This window comes from Anser anser, assembly GCF_964211835.1.
Source record: "Anser anser genome assembly, chromosome: 10".
Lineage (NCBI taxonomy): Eukaryota > Metazoa > Chordata > Aves > Anseriformes > Anatidae > Anser > Anser anser.
In genome coordinates, this window is record NC_139730.1 from 22,010,253 (window position 1) to 22,029,054 (window position 18,802).

Consider the following 18,802-nt stretch of genomic DNA (forward strand, 5'->3'; position numbering starts at 1 on the left):
AAGAAATCCATTATTGGTTACTAAGCGTATAGAATTCATGTTCAGCTCAGGAAGCCGTGCATCAAAAAAAATGTTTTGGGGAAATGTCTTCTATACTTGGCCTTTGCTCCATACTAAGAGGCTACTTTCTGATATGAGATAAAGTACAAGATGTGGCTTTGGTCTGACCCACTGTGTCTCTTTTTTGTTAATATAGTTACATTTTTCTACATTTTTATTCTGACCCAAGGCTTTTAGTGGATTTTATGTAACTGACAACCCATTACTTACTCAGGAGCATTATATATACCTCCATTCTTGGCTAGGGTTAGGATTTAGTGGGGAGGGAATTTGAGGGTGGGATGAAATCAAAGAAAACATCTCCTGGTGTTTGAGCTTTACTTTTTGAAGTATGTTAAATGTATCACTTTGCTTGTTCAAAAATGTAGGTGACAGTTTAGGACTTACTGTCTTCACCATAGATGTTATTCACAAATGATGTCCTAGTCTAGCCTGCCCTGTTGGAACAACTTTCCTGGAACAATAATAAAGAAATATGGAGGGCAGTAGCATATGTAGATCACAGACAGCTGGGACATCTGATTAATGATATCATTTGTTTTCTAGTTGTAATGCTGCTGTTCAGACCCATTTGTACTTTGATTTTGGTATCTTTTTGTACCACTTTTCATTACCATCATCTTAAAATGATTTTAAACCCATTCTGCAGTGGTTTCCCTGAGACCATATTCTTTGGAGAAATAAACTGCAATACTGGAAAAAAGGAGTTTTTTGAATTCTTACTTGGGCTTTGTATGACTTTGAACAAATCATGTAAATATCTGTACTGTATCTAAATTGAAGATAACAGCAGCCTTATAGGAATGCTTTTAAAGTAAAGTATGTAAAAATCTATAAAGACTTAAATGATGATTTATTAATGTTTTTGAAATAGTGCTTTAGGGATGGCATGAGACTCACACTCATGAGTCTCAGGTGCATAGAACTATTTATATTTTGTGATTAGCAGAAGGTGATCTTACATATGGATCATAATTTAAGGGATGAAAGTGTAGTCTATGTGCAGATGGGGTTTAGTCTTTCAATGCTATTTCCCATAGTGAGTCATGAAGAACAAATGTCTCCTTTCATGTAGCTCTACAAGAACACCTGTTTAGGGCTTCTTTCTGCTACTGTAAAACTCAATAGGAATTATGTTGTTTATTTTATATGCCTGATAGTTGTACTTTTAGCCCTACTGAGGAGTGGCTGGCAGCCTCTGAACGTAACTGCCTGGCAGGTGATGCCACAGTGGAGCCTGGGGTGCGGTTCCCCTAAACCTGGCTATGAGAATGCTCCAAGTTAACTCTGCAGGAACCATGGTGTAGCCAGGGGGAAGTAAATGCTGTATGCCAAGGTACTGTTCAGACATACACTTGAGATGTTGCCAAACTGTGCAGTGAAATCTGGGATTTGAGAAGCTCAGTATTTTCACAGGTGAGACAAACCCTGTAGTGAGATGCAAATAACAGACAATTCATACAGGCCCTGCCTTAAGGAGCTTCTACGTGCTGCATGTTAAATGGAAACAAGGCATTGCTCTGGGGCAGGCACTCGTTATTTCCTTTTATTACACAGTTCTAGCAATTTTTTCCTTTGCACAGTTTTATGTCAAAGCCTTAAGTCAGAGAACTTGTGTAGCAAAACGTTCTTTCAGTTTCTAGTAATGAAGTCACACATATTTACATCATTACCATCTAAGAATCCCAAGTAGTAATTACTAATTACCAAGAAGGGGAAGATACTTCTCATTTTATTGAGGAAATAGAGCGATGATGAGTTAAAGGGACTTTCCCTGAATCACAAGAAACTTAATGCGGAGCTAGAAACTGAGCCCAGACCTTCTGACATTCAGCTCACTGCTTCAGCCATATGACCATCCTTTTCGAAGTATCAAATATGTACACAAGGCTCTCCAATTTAGTCTTCACATTAACTTCCAATGCTACAATTCAGTTTCTCTGAACTTTGCCCTCTCATTTGTTTTAGCAAAAAGGCGAACATTTGCCCATTTGTTTCAATAGTAAGTAGAAACTGTTTTATATACAGATGACGCTTTCCCCTCCACTCACATGCTTCTCATCCTAGTATTAGAAGGCCAGCCTGTGTCAGTGAGGGCCTGTTTAAATTAGAAACCAAATCGTGTTTCAGGGATGCCTTGGGCTGTCTTGTGGAGAGGGTTCTTCTCAACCCTTGCCAGTTACAACTTGGTGGTCCTGCCAATCACTGCTGAGTTTCAAAACAGAAGTTGCTCAAGCTCAGGCAGCGCTGTTACCCAGCGTACGCAGCTGGACAGCTGGTGAGCTGGGACAGAGCAAGGCCCAGCGCTTAACCAGGCACAATTCACCAGACCATGTAAAGGGACAGGGGAGTGGCACTGTCCTAATTGCTAACATTTCTCCTCTGCAAGACTTCTCCTGATATGTATTTAATAAGCCCAGGCTCATAAAGTCTAAACGATTTGAGCAATCAAGTGGTAGCTGATTTGTATATGGAGATGACATGCAGTCAGACTAAGTGGAGGGTGACATGCTCAATTTCTGACTTCTGCAAAGCTTTAGCTGGCAATTGCAAATGAAATAATACCTCAGGCAGCTGTGCCCGAGAGTGGAACATACAGTGAGAGTACCTAGGAGCTGTATTTCAGGCCAGGTTTGCAAAGCCACAGCTCCTATTTGAGTGTGCATGACCAGTGTGCTGGCATGGTTTTTCCAGCCACTGTGGAGAAGTTCCTGCTGCTGCCAGTGAGTAATATTCATGAACTCCAGTGTGATGTCTCCTGCCAGTGGCTGCAAAAGTCAGGGATGTGGTATCGCTCAGTTCTCAGAAGGCTGAAAGGCAGGTTCAGCAGAACTGGCTGGAACACGCCTGCATTTCCACAGTTTGGCAACAGATGTTTGTAAATAGGCACTCCTTCACATGTAGAATGGAGTTCATCTAGAGACTGCCACATGTGAAAATTTGTTCTTTCTTTCTGTGGAACCGTTGCTGAGAGTTTTAGCATTAAGTGGGGTAAAAAGCAGCATTACATTCATTAGCATTTCATTCAGAATTATTCCCAATTTGTAGTGAAGCAGGGACACATGGTAGACTTCCAGGTTCAAACTGGAAATGGGACTTACTGCAGTGGATGTGGGACAAGAGAGGAAGAACAATTTTGAGGAACCTGTTCTTCAGTAAAAGGCACTGGCAGATGGTTTTTGTTTAAAAAAAATCAAAATGAGCAATGTTGCTATATGTTATATATATTTATATATATAAAAGAAGTATTATCTCCTTTTCAGCTCATTTTTAAAATACACAAAGGAAAGGCAGAGTAGAAAAGGAGAGTGTTTTTGCTGTTTGTTCTTTCCATTTTCTCTCATTAATGGTGTTACAAGTGGCCGTTTACCCTATACAGCACCCATATAAGCTGAACAAATCCTTTGGTCTTTTCACCTGTATAACAGGATCCACTTAAACAGAAACACCAACATGGGTCTCTGATGACAACCTGAACTCCCTTGATGTATTATTCAAAGAGAGGTAGTTTGCATAGTTTTAGAGTAATTTGTTAATGTTCTTTTGATAGCTTTTGCTTATCAGTCTGAGGCTTATTGACCATAACTGTATTGGGAACTGAGTAAATTGGTTGTTACTGTGTTTGCAAGCAGTTCAGCCTGATTATACTGATGTAAGCACCATTTTTACAACGTTGTCTACGGTGCCATTACAGAAATTAAGCAAGCAAGCAGGCAGGCACACTGCACATACCTTGTTCTTAGTATGGTGATTTACTGCATCTATCTGCTGCCTTTTACAGTTGTGTACTGGCTAATGTCCCTGCCCTGCTGCTTAGCTTAAGTCATGTGGTGCTACATCCTCAGTGTGGAATCTGAATCTGACTTTGCTACCAGACTGAGAAGCAGGATGCAGCTTTTCTAAAGTTCTTTTCTCATCTTCCTGTGGTTACCTTGTGCTTAGAAAAACGAACTGGTAGGGGTTATGGTGCGAGGACATATGCTTTTGACCTACTTCCTTTTGAGAAGTTTATGTTCTTCAGCCATTCTCCATGGCTTCTCTGTGTTCTGTTTTGACTTGGCCTGATGGCTGAAAGCTTTCCTGTAAATTATTACTTTTGACAGTTATGATAGTGATATTCCACACTCCCATAGTATCCTCTGACCTGCAAGTATCAGAATGCACAAAGATATGCCTAAAATGTCACAAAAGAATGTGAATCACATATAATTACAAATGATGTCAGATAAACAATGTAAGTGGAGTACAGTATCTCAAAGAGAACTGACAAGCACCACTGATTAGAGCATTTACAGTGAGAAAGGGTTTTTGAGTTAGCTTCAATCCATAATTTCTAATTATTGAGTCAGTGCATTAAAATAGTATAAAGTAACAATTTACCATAATTCTGTAAGCTAACAAGATAAGTGCATATATGGATTCAACTAATAAATCATCAAAATATTGGCTATTGGGGTGGGGGAGTGTGAGGCAAATAAGGAAGGTGGGCAGAGTGACAGCTACCAATGTTAATCATTTAAACAAAGTTACTCTGAAAAACATCTGGCTGCAGTGGGTCTAGTGGAGGCTGCATAGTTGATTCTCTTTTGCTTCAGAACAAAAGGAAAAAGGGGACATGTGGCATCCTGGCTGATACCAACTTATAGTGCTTGGTGTGTGAGAGAGAATGGTCTCACAGCTCTGTCATTTATCTCCTTCATTTTCTCACTAGTTCCTATGTAAGCAGTGTAAAAGTATCATAATTAATCTTGGCTGAAGGTTCACATTTATTGTTTTTTCAGGTGGAACTTGCAGAAATTTGCACAAAGAGTGAACGTTACATTGGCACAGAAGGTGGAGGAATGGACCAGTCAATCTCTTTTCTGGCAGAAGAAGGAACTGTATGTGGATCTTTCTAATCTAAACCAACAATGTGATATTCATTAATGTAAACGATGTCTTCATATCTAGCAGAAAGGCAAAAAACTAGAATAACTCGGCAAGCAGGCAAGTGCCATTGCAAACAAAACAGGAGTTATATGTATAAACTTGTGCACAATTGGGTACAACAGGTTTGAAAGAATAAGATGGTGAAAAGTAGAAATGGAAGGAAGGAGAAAAGAAAAGATGTGGGGAAAGATGCACCCTAGAAGAGCTCCAGGTTTCACACTATTTGGCTAATTGATCACTGAACTTAGAAGATTTCCCATATAATGAAATCTGAATGGCTGGTATGCCTTGTATTCAGTGCAAATGGGATAATTATTACAAAAATGCTTTCTTGAAACTTCTTATAACCAAAGAGTTCTAGGAAGTTTTGCCAGGTCAAGTTAGAAAGACAATAGAGATATTTTTTTTCCCCAGTTTTGGTAATTCCAGACAATTCTGTGGCTGAATTCTGATGTAGAAGGTATTTAGCTGTCTTAAACATGGTGACAGAAGGTGGACTAGCAATGATATACAGGACCTGCCAAGTTATGCATGAGTGCTCGCAGTGGAATTTACAATGGAGTTCATCCACTGTCTCAGAAGGTGCACAGGACTGTGAGCGTTCAAACCTAAAAGGTGTCAAAATACATTTACTGAAATTAATGCAGCTTTTCATGGGAGACCTTTACTCTGCTTATAAACTGTTTGAAGTGATTTTATAACTCTACCGATTTTGTGCTTTATTGCCCTATCTTGGATGAGCTTATACAGAAAATAAGCTATTTCCTAGAATTACACCAAATGTTTAGTGCCTTCATGACACATTTATTTTCAATTTCACATCACCTGTGCCTACTCTACACCTTTCCTTCACGCTTTATACTGTTAGTAGTAAACATACAGCTAAACTAACGCTGAAGAAAGTTGCATATTTTCCTGGCATACACACAGAGGATCTTGTAAGTGGAGACTTTTCAGATACGTATAGGTGGTGGTCAGAAAAGCAAAGAAAATTCTAGGAAAGATTAAAAAAGAAATCATAAACCGAACACAAAACATCCTTGCTTCAGTATACTTGCAGCTGAATGCAGTTCTGGCACCCGTGTCAAAAAAAATAAAAATAAAATAATTAGAACAATTTGAGCACTGACTGAATAATTTAAAACTTCAGCTTGGAAAAACAGTATCTTTGAGGGTGAAATTTTGAAGCTTTGTAAAATACTGAAAGGGTTAGAGAAGGTAAATTGAGAATTCAGTGTTTTTCATAACTGAAGAGCTAATAGAAACACAATAACATTAGCAAGCAGCTTATTTAAAAACAAACAAGTTGTTTTTCAAAACATTCATTGTTAAATTGAGAAATACTGTACAAAGTGGAAGGCAAAAGTTTAAAAAGGGTTCAAAAAGGATTTTCTTGGATACGCTGATAGATTATTAGTCTATTTGTGGCTATTAAACATAATAGTATGATGTATATTACAGTGTCAGTATAACTGCCATAATCTTCCATTATGAGAAGCTGGAAAAGTATACCAGAAGAAAAGATTGCTTTGTATATGTCTTATTTATATATTTCCTCTAAATATCCATTTAAGGCTACTGTCAAACACAGGACACCGGACCAGGTCAGTGGTACATTCTGATCTAATGTAGCAGTTCCTAAAGAGTATATTGAAATGTAAGCAAGCCTTTCTGTCTTGATAGTAGTTTTGTGACTTGGTCCAGAATCTCAGTGGTAGGGTGTAATACACATGCTGTACATAATGTACAAGCAGATTTGTCATTGTTTATTTAGCACTCTAGCTGCTCAAGGAACTCTCTGGGGGTGAACAATGCCAAAACCAGTAAGACGTCCCTGCTTGCAGAATAACAATCTATTCTAAGGAGCGAAAGCAGGGCACATGATTTACGACTTATCCCACTGAAAAGCCAGATGTGAGTTTAATCTCTTGATTACATTACATCCTGAATTATTTAATTAATGCATGCCTAGCTTATTCCACGAAAAGGTCACAAAATGTTGGGAACGTCTTACACAGCCTGTGTAAGGCATCTGTGAGGCAAGACAGTCTCTTATCTTAGAAGAAAGGAGACAGTAACTACTTTTTATATATCATTTTATTTCATTTCTCTGATTGTTGGTATGTAACATGATCACTGTCTCCAGTCAACCCTAAAATTTTGGTAATACTTAGTACCTCAGTGAACTAAATCTTGATTTAGTGAAAAATTAGAAAAATAAGGGGGAGATGGACACTGGTGGAGGGGAAGGGAATGTGAAACTGCTTGTTTCTAGTAGCACATGCATTAGCTTCAGCCAGGCCTGGTGCTTTTCTGTAGATCAAAGAAAAACTGTTGTCTTAAACAGGCAAGAAAAATAGGTTAGGTGGGATTCTGTGAAACCCTGAAAAAAAACAAAGACTTAATGGAAACATTTTAAAATCCAGCTTACAAGGGAAGGGTTTGAAATCTATGTGCAGCTTGGCCAATGAGGTTAAATCTCTTTTCTTGCTGTTTCATGTCAGTTTCCTTCATTAACTGTCCCTGGATTTCCAAGAGAAAAAACATGCAAATTTGCATATGATTTATAGAACTAAGTGCACTGCTAGCTAGCAGTAAATTAAAACTAACCATTCATTTTTCTTCTGATAGGCCAAGTTGATAGAGTTCAGTCCTCTGAGGGCAACTGATGTTAGACTTCCAAGTGGAGCAGCGTTTGTTATTGCTAACAGTTGTGTTGAAATGAATAAAGCAGCAACTTCTCATTACAATATTAGGGTAATGGAGTGTCGTCTGGCTACAAAGGTAACGTATGGCTTATGTCAAAGTCTAATGAAACCTTCATCTAAATATGTGCTTTTCTCGACTTCTGACCAATAGTATCTTTAACACCTGGCTAGGTGCTACTTTAAGTAGCGTTTTTCTTTCCAGAACCAGACACTTCCATCTCTGCAGAAACAGGACTCCTGCCGAATTTAATGGAAGTGCAGGGACGGTGCCCTTATATAGAAGATTATGTGATTTAATTCTATTTATTTTGTATTATATTTGAATGGAGGAAATATGTCTATTTTTCAGCAAATAAATATTCTCAGTTAATGAGATAGTCTGTTTCTAATTAAAGCTGAATAATGATAAATAATGGAAAGCAACCAGTGTGGTCACATGTTTATATGTATATATGGCAGTAGATGTGTACTTTCAAGGATTTAGAGGACATCAAAGCTACTAGTTGGAGGCCTGGAAGTAATATTGGAAACGCTGAATAGCAGCATGCATGTTAGTGCGAAGTTTAAAAACAGGCTTGAATCAAACCCCAGCATTTAGGTTGCGCTGCCAGTTTGTAGTTTGCAATTATCTCTAAAATACATGGAATCTGAACATGACAAATCTAAGTTCCACTTTAATTATAGATTTTGCCGACCATACGTTTAGGAATATGTAGATGTAGGGTTTGATTTAAGTCTGTTATAAAAATACAGTGAATTTTTCTTTGATTAAATTAAAGGACTTAGGATTAAATTAAAGTATAAAGATTCAAAATTATACCCAACATAGAGTGCTGTGTGAAAGAAGAAAAATTGGGTCACAAAGTGTAGATGAAAGTTTTAAAAAGTGCTGCGTGCAACTCCTTGCCACAAAACATTTGGCCTAAGTCTAAGCAACACTCTAATACCCAATCTAAACAAACAGGTACTTTGAGCACCTGTTGGCATAATAATTCTATGAAAAAATACCATAGTTAATGCTAAAAAAAAAGTGAGAGTTGAAGAAATTATCAGACAAAAATAATATAAAATATGCTAGCTGGGATATTTTTCCAGGAGGGAAGCTAAACTTCAGGTGACTTTTAAAATGGGCTTTCAACCGGAGTATAAAAAACAGCTGCATTTTAGGTGGTATGTTAGATATTAAAGCTGTTGTTATTGAAGTTAATGAAGACTCCTATGCCTTTAAGCAAATCAAGATAAGTGTGATGGTTCTGGCATAACTGATAAACCTCTAATTTAGGATAGCTGATCAACTAACCAGGTCTTTTAGGGTCCAAAATGATCTATTTTGAAAAGCAAACTGTAATAATAAGTGCTTTACGATGTAAGACCTTTTAAAGTATTGTTCCATATGCCAGCTTTTGCAAATTGAATCATAGTTTTCTAAATTGCTTTAAATTACTGAACCTGTGTAGTAAACTGCAAAAGGTGGCAAGGAAGAATGATTTTTTACACTCCTGTTAGCTATGATGCAATCCCTAAATAGGTGCCTTTAGCAGATCCATGATTTTAAGTAGACTAACAACATACACCTGTCTATTTTTAAACATATGCTACCCAGATGGAAAGCTGCACACACTATAAAAATACGTTTAGCCAGGAAAGATTGTCTTTAGGAACAGGTCACAGTGGGGTGAAGGAGGGCAGGTATGTAAGTGGAAGCAGGGAAGTCTTTTATGCACCATTAAGCTAATGGAATTATGAAATAACATGCAGAGCTTCACAATAATATTTTACAAGAAATGCCCATTGTGCCCATAAGTGCCTTAGGATGGGCTTTTTCCCCCCTCTTCCACCTTAGGCCATTCTCATATTTCTTACTCCTTGCGGAAATCTGTGTAAGTAAAGATACCAGTACAACATGTCTCTGCTGGCATTAGTACAGAACGTTTTGATATCAGTCTGTCTTACAGCAAATGAAATCTTGAGCATCCTCACAAAATTGCCTGTCTCTGGTTCCATGCCTTTCCCTTCTAGAAAGCCATTTATTTGATTGAATTTTTGCTGTTCTTGTTGTTCTGTTTTTTCTTCTTTTTCAATTTTTGCTTTAGTTTCTGAGTGCTTTCCTGTACACCATTAAACAGCATGTTTAAAGTCAGTTACATTCCTCGGAACATTCTCAGTTCCACAGGAAATTAACACGTACTTTATACCTTAGAACACTTGCGCAGTAGGTGTTGCAGGATGAGTATGAACATCAGTGAACATTCTGCTATCCCCATGTTTCGTAGCGTGTGCTTCAGTTCAGTTTCAGCTGTAGTGGTGCCAAGAATGTCTGCAAATGGGATGCCATGTAGTTAATCAGCCAATGTGCGTTAAGTGTGGGAAGACACTCAGATGGTATACAGAAATGTAAAGTGTAAGAAAATGATGTTGTTATATAAGGGCTAAGTATCCCAATACTCCTTAGTCAGGCTTTCTTTTATTTAGATTTGTCCCATCATTCACTGAGTATGTTTTACTGTTAGTTGCATACCGTGCTCCAGCGTGCCAGTGTTGAACAGTAAGACAGTAAAGGCTACAGATCCTATATCCTGACAGTTAAGAGCCAGCTGGATGATGTCCACATCTTTAATCCATCTAGTCAGAGATCATGAAGAAAATATCCAACTGTGGGGATCAGTGCTGGGATTACATTTGTACGTTTAATAGATAGGATTTTTCCCATTTCTGTTCTGTGTCCATTACAATTTGAGCTGCTGCAGCTAGATAATAAAAAAATATATATTAAAAAAATCTTTCTGCCCATAACATTTTTCCCAGTGCTGTTACAATTGAAACTTCACTATAAGCAATATGAAATTTTACAAAAAAGCCCTGCCCACAGGCCCGAAGGGGTCAGTTTCCATTTGGAAGATCTGACCTGTAAAACTCAATGTAGTTAGCTAATCTAAAATACAGCATCTCCACTCAAGAATAGAAATTAGAATAGATGACACAGTGCGTGTGACAAATACTTCTAGCTGGATTATTTATTTTACAAGTAAGTAGAAGGACTTTTGTTGCCTTAGAGAGCATTATATTTTTTTTTCTAAATTCTTAGTTCTATTTAAATTCTGGTAATAAAGTTTAGGGGATGCTGAACATTAGGATTAAATTATGAGGGGGAAAATTTCCATTAATTTAGCATCTTGAAACAGATCTAAGTTCGTGTCATAAACATGCACCAACACAGGAGTTATTGAATATTTAAATGAAATAACTGAAGCAATAATTACTACTGTACCTGATCAATAAGTAAGCCAAAATACAAGTACATTAAAGCAATGGAGGTCTACATGCTCAGTGCCTTTGAAAAGCAGTCCAGAAGAGGCTTAAGAAGTCTTTCACCAGAAAATTTTCTCACCTTGATTTCTGCATTAGCCACTAGACACAGCTGTTTCTTTCTCCACCACCACATACAACACTGTTTTAAATGACAGCAGTGTCATATGATTGGGATTTTGATTGGATTTTGTTTGTTCTGCTCTGCTAAGCTTCATATAAATTTTAGCAATTCACTAGATGGCACCAAAAGTAGTTAACTTTTATGTGCCGTAATAAAGTAAAATTAGAAAAGCCCCTGCAGAAGCGTTGTTGGAGGAGAGCAGGAGGGTGAGAATCTATAGCAGATAGCTGGACAGTAGATCTGCTTAAACATCCAGTTCATGCTCTAACTTTACACAAAGCAACGCAAATACTTTTCAGGCATGTATGTATGTAAAACCCCTGACTTTCTTAATGCAGGAAGTTACACACGTACTAAATTGCTTTGCTGGATTGAGACCTAAATGACTTCAAAACAATCTCACTCAAAACCAGTGTTTATTGAAAAGAATAGCAAGACACACTGGGCGAAGTTTTGGCCTGGTTGATAGGGGTTTTAGCATGGATTTGAATGGGAAAAGGAATTCATTCCCTGATTTTGCTGCACTACTTTAAACTCTCTGCAAACGTAAAGCCTAATCTGGCATATATGGAAATCTTAATCTCAATCTAAATGGTGCAGAATTAGAGGCATGTCGTGTACTTATCAATCCAGTAAAGTGACGTTGGCACGTCCCTGCTAATCTGTCTCTTGGTAGTGATCTGTTGCAATTAAGGTGTTGTATCAGTAGGCTCCCACAACAACCACTTAATATCATTCCATCATTAATAACATTAAAAATATTCCACCTCATGGAAGCATAAGGAAAGCTGCTTTGCTCAGGTGTTTTCATTAGGCACAGGGGAGCATCATCACACGCAGCAGCCTTCTGGAGAAGAGCCTCTTTGACGTATTTCCTTTTAGGATTCTGGTGTGTTTGTCAATTGCCAAAACATCACAAAGATACATAACACATGACATCATCATCTGGAGCAGGAGAAACACATTTATCTAGAACTAATTAGCATAATGGCAATCCTTTAGGAACGGAACAGATTCTGACTAACACATCGTAACCTTGTAGGGCTCAAAATTTTAAATTTTACGTTAAAAGAATGTGCTTATTTATAATTTACCCTAAACACTAGACACTAAGAAAGAATACAGTTAATTCTCCAGCACAAATCTTATGCCTACCTACTTTCGTATTTTTAGGAATATTATGAGAAAGGTTTGTAGTGACAACAGTCATTAGGAGACTGCAGGAGCATCTTAGAAAGATCAAGCTGTGTTTTCAATGTTAGAGCAAATTAGTGCAGAAAGAGACTTCTTGGGGACTTGCAGTGTTACAACATTGTAGCATTTGTATAAACAATAGTCTGAATGTGGTTTTGAAATATTAACAATTGTTTGAAGTAATAACGTCCATGGAAAGGGATGAATCACTGATTTGATATCACACAATGTCAGTAGGGCTTTCATGGACAATGCCTCATGTAGGGGAGCGTATCTGTCATTCATAGAGCTTTTATATAAAAATATAGTAATTATCTGCTCTGTATGGATTGAAAGTGGCTATTGATGATTCCCAATTAAGAAGTGAAAAAGAACAAATGGGTCTTAAAGATGCTAATGGACAATTTAATGTTAGTTTTAAACTGGAAAACACAATATGTTTTATTTTTTAATTCTTAGCTTCTCTCGAAGTCAAAAGGCCTGGACTGGAAAAAAATGTTGAGACTCCAAGATGTGCAAGCCAAGCTAGGAGTTAGCCTAGAGGAAATGCTGACCATTGTCGAGGAGGTATTACATCCTGAGCCTTACAGCACAGAGGAAATTTGTAAATGCCTGGGAATTAGCCTGGAGGACCTCCGCTCTCAGATCCTTAGTCAAAACACTCAAGACGGTAAGCATATATGAAATGGCGTTTTTTACTGCACGATGTTTGTGTTATATAAAATAGTTCTGCGTTAATATTAGTAAGTAGTGCACAAGTCTTGCCAGAATACTTCTCCAGAATCTTAGATGGCAAGATGCTAAATGGCAGAATGGTTTCTTAAATGGTAGAAGTAGCAGATCACTTACTATTTTAGATTAGTCTGTAATATTTTAGAGTCATCTCTAAATAACCCAGGCTTTATTCTAGAGAAAAGACTAAGCTAGGCTTCCTTTTTAAGCCATAGCTGCAACAAAACCAAACATTTTGGATGGTTACAGCATCGATCAAATGAGTCCTGTTTGCAGTCCTTTAACTGGTGTTCAGGGCTAGCACAAGTGGAGGAGCTTGTGCTTCTGTTTTCGAATTGATAAACACATGGTCACTTCATAAAACATGAAGCAAATCTTCTGGGCCACTCTTTCCTGAGAAAGAAGTTTCTGTTACTGCCAATATATATATATTTTTTATTTTACAAAAATGTTGGTGCAGGTAAACAATTTTCTACTAAATGTATTTCCCACATATTCTCACATATAATTATACCATGTAGTCTTGAGTATTGGTGTATATGACTTTTGAAAGACTGACTGGCGTCTGAAAGAATTGTCTTGGATGTATACAGTAGGGTTGCTAATAGTACTTAATAGAGCATTTATGAAATTGTTAATTTGCCTACATAGTCATTTCCAATTGAGATTAGAATCTTTCTTTATGCATTTAAAATAATCCATACTTCCTTGTTTCTATTCTGTGGCTTTAATACCTCTGCTGTTCTCCACAGTGAAATTATATCCTTGCCAAGACTGCTTTCAGGAAGGTATATATTTTATGCATATAAATTAGTAACATATATATATGCATACTGGTGCACATATTTAAATAATATGTATATCTGGAACAATTGTAAATGTTATATATTGAGCTGAGATCAGGCCTGAATCTATAACCTGTTTTGCAAGACAGTGATATCAGAGAGCATAAAATTATCTTACTGTCTAATTACACTGCCAGAGGGGTACCAGCATGGAATATGGTATCTTACTCCAGCTCTTGATCTTCACAGAAAGAGCTATGATCATTCTGTGCTGTATGTACAAGACTGAACTCTGTAGATGCACTCTGCAGCATTTTCATGGGGAACTACAAAGTTCTAACTCTTTTATGCTGTCCCCTAACTCCCCTTTATGAAGCAGTACAAGACTTACAGATGTTTATAATTTATAGACCTGGTTTATAAAATAAAATTCTACAGCTCTGTAGAACTGAATTGTTTATCCAGGTTATGTTTTGTTGTCCATCCCTCCCTTCCCCAAAACCTGGATAAAAAATTTAAACTCAAAAGCTATAGAAGAAACTCAAAGGAAATGCTATACTGTGGCTCTGAATAGTGTTTGCAGATGTTTGCTGAACAGAATCTCTTAAACTTGCGTGACCATGATTTCATTTGATAAGGCCAATTACAATGGGTTATGCTGGAAGTCTCTTTGCATGTACAATATAAAATCAAATAACAGATTTCTGTAAAACTATATACAAAGAAGAAACAAGACAGACACAGAAAGAAAATCTAAATGCACAGTGTTTTTTTCTTTTTTATTAACACACTCGACAAATTTCATTTTATGTTGGCTTTGGAAAACCAGAGGGTGTTTGACAAAAATATTTTCCTTATCTCCCCTCTACTTTCCCACTATACTTTAATGACAAAGCCTGGCTTCTTTATGTGAGAAAACCCACCAAGAAATAAATGATCTCTGCAGAGGATTTCAGAATGTTGAACTCATGTTCAACAAGAACAAAGAGAGCTCTAACATTTAGGGTACCTTTTATTCCTTTGTATAGGTTTTATCAACTTTTCTGATAAAATATTACAACGTTAAGTGTAAAATATGTGCATGAGAAGTACTACTTAGATCATTTACCAGAATCTGAATTTTCTCTGTGGCTGAATATAAATTGTCAGTAGTTTTAATTCTTTTGTATTACTCAAAGCCCAGTGATAGTTAACGTTATTACTGATGCTGTATCTCCTGTTTAAGGATCTGACAGTACTATGTATATTATTTTAGCCTTCAGTCCAGCTTTCCTTCCTCTACTGCTCCAGTGATGGTACTGTATACTTGCACAAAGTTCTGTGTGTATGTAAGGCTGACCAAAGAAAATATCCAGATCCCAAAGAAAAATCACGTTGGACAGGCTTTGGGCAAGTCCCAGGCTGTGGCTGATGCACAGCAACTTTGTATCCCTTTTATAGGCAGGTACTCAGGGATTCCTGCAGTGTCTCACTGTACAGCCCCACTTGTTCCCCAGGTTTGGAGAAGCACAGACGATGCATAAAGCCTTTGTAAACTTATTGCAGTTGTTCCTTGGCCAACTCAAAATCCTGAGTTTAAATCCCCCTTCCAGATGTTTACACATGGATTGTCCTTGTGGCTTCTGAACATCTCTAGAGCAAATAATATTTCTTACATTCTAAGGTGCACTATGCCATAATTTTGTCTTGGACTTGAGCACTTCACAGAACATTTAGTGTGTGGTTATTGTGGGACATTAAGTATTTATAAGCCTCACCACAAAAGGATACTCTCCTGTAAAAGTGTATTCCTTTAACTATAAAAAGTTTTTTTTGTTCTTAAGTGAGTTATTTTTAAACTGATTTTTCCTTTTCACATATAAAATTGTTAATCTAATTGTGGCATTTAAACCTGGGAAGTGAGTTGTCATGGGAATAACAGGTATCCAGTTGTTGTTGGGATTTGGCTGTTGAACTGCCCTCCTATTTGTCTCCTGGAACGATAATTCTAAAACCGTCCTGTAGCTTGAAGGAGTGGTGTTTGAATAGCCTTTCATTCGCATTGCCAAGTTATCTGTATTAATGGTGATCAACACAAGAACAATTTTTACTTTATTTGCACAGAAACTAAGGCATGGCTGTACGTGAAGGTGGACTCTCAGATGTGCTCCTCGGCCACACCTAAGAGTTTTGTTGTGTGTGGCCATAGAGTGCTCCTGTCTTACAAGAACAGAAGCTACCTCCAAATTGGTGAACCTAAGAGCACTTCCCAGCTTTGGGGTCTGGGTGCCTATCACAGCCTCAGCCTGATCCCTGTCATGGCCAAATTGGGGCACACTTCATCTCCTTCCATAAAACTACAGCTTCCTTGGGATGAACCCCAGGACATGTCCGCTCCAGGCAGACCCCATACAGGTACTCAGCCGAAGCAGGCCTTTCGGGACTGCCACAGGTCAGGCACGGGCAGTGAATGTTCTAGGCCAGTCACAACAGCCTTGCTAAAGCTCGCATGTCTCTTGAGAAAAAACAGCTCAAAATTGGTAGTTACCATACTCTCAAAGCAGGTGTCTACTAAAAGGGTCACTGAATCCAGCAACAGCTGGTCCCTCGTTTATTTTCAGAAAGCTGGATTACAAACAGTCACTTGAGCAGTCCCAGTAGAGTAACAGTTCCCCACTTTGAGTAGGGGGCTTCACAATCTGGCTCAAATTAAAGCCATCTGGCAGCATTTTCTTATATACATTATGAACCAGAAACCTTCACCCTCTTCATGTTCAATCAGCAGGATGCCTAACAGAGAAAGGTACTATTTCACATGAGTAATGGTGGTAGAAACTGTCCCCTCCATGATTTTGCATTGGTGAGTTTTTCCTGTTGTAAATTTTTAACAGTTCCATCAGCCATGTGTAGCTCATTAATCTACAGTGAAACACATCGTAAGAAGCTGCCAAAGCAGCCAGAAAAAAATATACAGCCTGAAGAGGCTGGTCTTTAGCTAAAGATCAGATAGAATTGTACAGGAAGTCCCTAAAGAAAGGAATCTGCTGAAACTGAAGTTACAACAAATCATATGAGTTGCTGGGAAGCCACAACGTTTAATTATAGAGAAAAAAATCCATGTAAGTGGAGTGGACAGGTTTACACAATTTTTAATAAAATTAAAACAAAAAATATGACCATACAGTTGCAAACCCACAGTAAACTTCTCTGTTACATATAACTAACTGATGTTTTTGTTTGGAACAAATAGCCCGGGATTTTTGTTTAAGAGATTCTGTACGGATTTTGAATGAGCTTTCATTAATGTTAGTTGTGTCTTAACAAATTGCAAGGTTCTTGCTGCAGTGTGAACTATTAGTGCACTGGAAAATGTCACTGCTTCTTTCAAGGGCCTTTGGTGGTTGCTAAGTGAGTTAAGTCTAGCTGCTCACAGATGGTATTACAGAGATCCTGTGCAGAGGAGCAAAGCCTGGGTACAGAGAATGCACAAAGGGTCAGCAAGAGTTACTGACATTCCCTGAAAAATGGATGTTGACTGGAAACACAAAGCAGTTAACAGTGGATGAGATTCCTTGAGGACTGTGTCCTCTTTGAAGCTTCAGAAATAATTACTGAGGCCATGACTTGAAAGGTGGATTAGCTCTGCCAGTTATAGGCTGACTGCAGGTGAACGTGTTAAAAACTTAGTGACAAAGCATCACTAAGAGTGGACTTGTGTGTAAGATTCCTTGTCCTCCCCAAAGTTTTCTTTGGTCTCATTTTGACTTTTCATGTTCATTGTAACAACTTCTGATCTGTATTTCTTTCAGCCTATAGAAGGTATAGCTCACTCTTACTTCAGTCTACAAGAAACTTTTTGTGTGTGCAGCTGATACCATACAACATAAATCACAATCTCCACATTGACTCTTCAGAAAGGGACAACAAAGCCCCCAAGATTCTGATTGTGCCAGCATGTCTAGGTCTAAAATCAAACAACTTTTTCTTGCATGGCAGTGAGCTACACAGAAAGCAGCAGAGAGGAAACACACAGCAGTGTGAACAAACAGCTTTTGACAGCATGTTTCTGATCAGAGACGTGATCCTTAGTTGATATGAATCCCCATTGATGCAAACGGTGCTCCGGCATTTTAAACAAGCTGAACAACAGGACTGGATATTGCACAGATCCCTTTATGGGAGAAACTTTACTTAAGACACGTGCTGGACAACTGCTCTTATGTCAGCATGGCAGTCAGCAAGCATCATTGCAGCAAAGATTTTAACTTCCTCTCTAGTCACAGAAATGGGTGCTGTAGGGCAATTCACATCTCAGGTGAGATGAACAGTTACCTGAACTGCCCCTTCCACTGACAGCAGAGTGAGCTGAGTACGTCCGTACCCCTCAGCTGGAAATAAATATAAGTGGGTGAAACCAGGGCTTAATAGTTTAAAGGTTTAGGAAAATATATTTACATTTTTAGTCTGCTTGAGTACCTAATTTCCATATACAATAATAGATTTAAGGACCCAAATACTTTTAAGAATGGGGCATTATTTCCCTAAATCCTACCTTTTTGCTCTCCTTTGAGCCCCGCAGAGGGCAAGACCTTACAGCCCAAGTACTGTGCAACACCACCCACTTTACTTTGAGGGCTTCAGTTTCTCTTCTTTCAGAGCCCCTCCAGCCCTAGCTCAGATATAAACTAAGCAGTTGTGCACACTTAAGTTTTCTTTTAACCATGACAAAGTGTGGCATATGAAATCATTCTTTTTTAATTGTAAGAAATGTGGTTGCTTTCCCATGAAACACACAGATTTTGATCAGTTCCTGCACTCTTCTAAAATCATGGGCTCTGTAGCTCTTTGGCATGGCCTGGCCTGTTAATTCAGATCTGCTTGCATAGATTCAGTATACAGGCTGTGATAGAGTAGGAAGGTTCAAATATAGATGTAGTCTTGGGGAATATCATGTGTGCTCTGCTATCTTTTATTATATGGAGATG

The 18,802-nt window shown here is 38.1% G+C and overlaps 2 protein-coding genes across 16 annotated transcripts in view; one reads left to right on the forward strand and one right to left on the reverse strand.

The window, feature by feature from the left end:
- Positions 1-18,802, forward strand: part of GALK2 (galactokinase 2) — a 56,232-nt gene that overhangs the window by 25,199 nt on the left and 12,231 nt on the right. For all 5 annotated transcript variants that reach the window (XM_083850142.1, XM_083850144.1, XM_083850140.1 and 2 more), the window contains 3 exons: positions 4,842-4,940; positions 7,621-7,773; positions 12,781-12,991. In XM_083850142.1, coding sequence (XP_083706268.1) covers positions 4,842-4,940; positions 7,621-7,773; positions 12,781-12,991 — 463 coding nt within the window. The remainder of the gene's footprint in view (positions 1-4,841; positions 4,941-7,620; positions 7,774-12,780; positions 12,992-18,802) is intronic.
- Positions 1-18,802, reverse strand: part of FAM227B (family with sequence similarity 227 member B) — a 240,997-nt gene that overhangs the window by 3,126 nt on the left and 219,069 nt on the right. For 6 of the 11 annotated variants that reach the window (XM_083850179.1, XM_083850171.1, XM_083850170.1 and 3 more), the window contains one exon: positions 7,780-10,444. The exons of 1 other annotated variant lie outside the window; for it this stretch is intronic. The gene's annotated coding sequence lies outside the window, so the exon portion shown is untranslated. Of the gene's footprint in view, positions 1-7,779; positions 10,445-18,802 lie in introns of those variants that run through there. 4 more of the 11 variants (XM_083850177.1, XM_083850174.1, XM_083850175.1 and 1 more) reach the window with 4 other exon arrangements.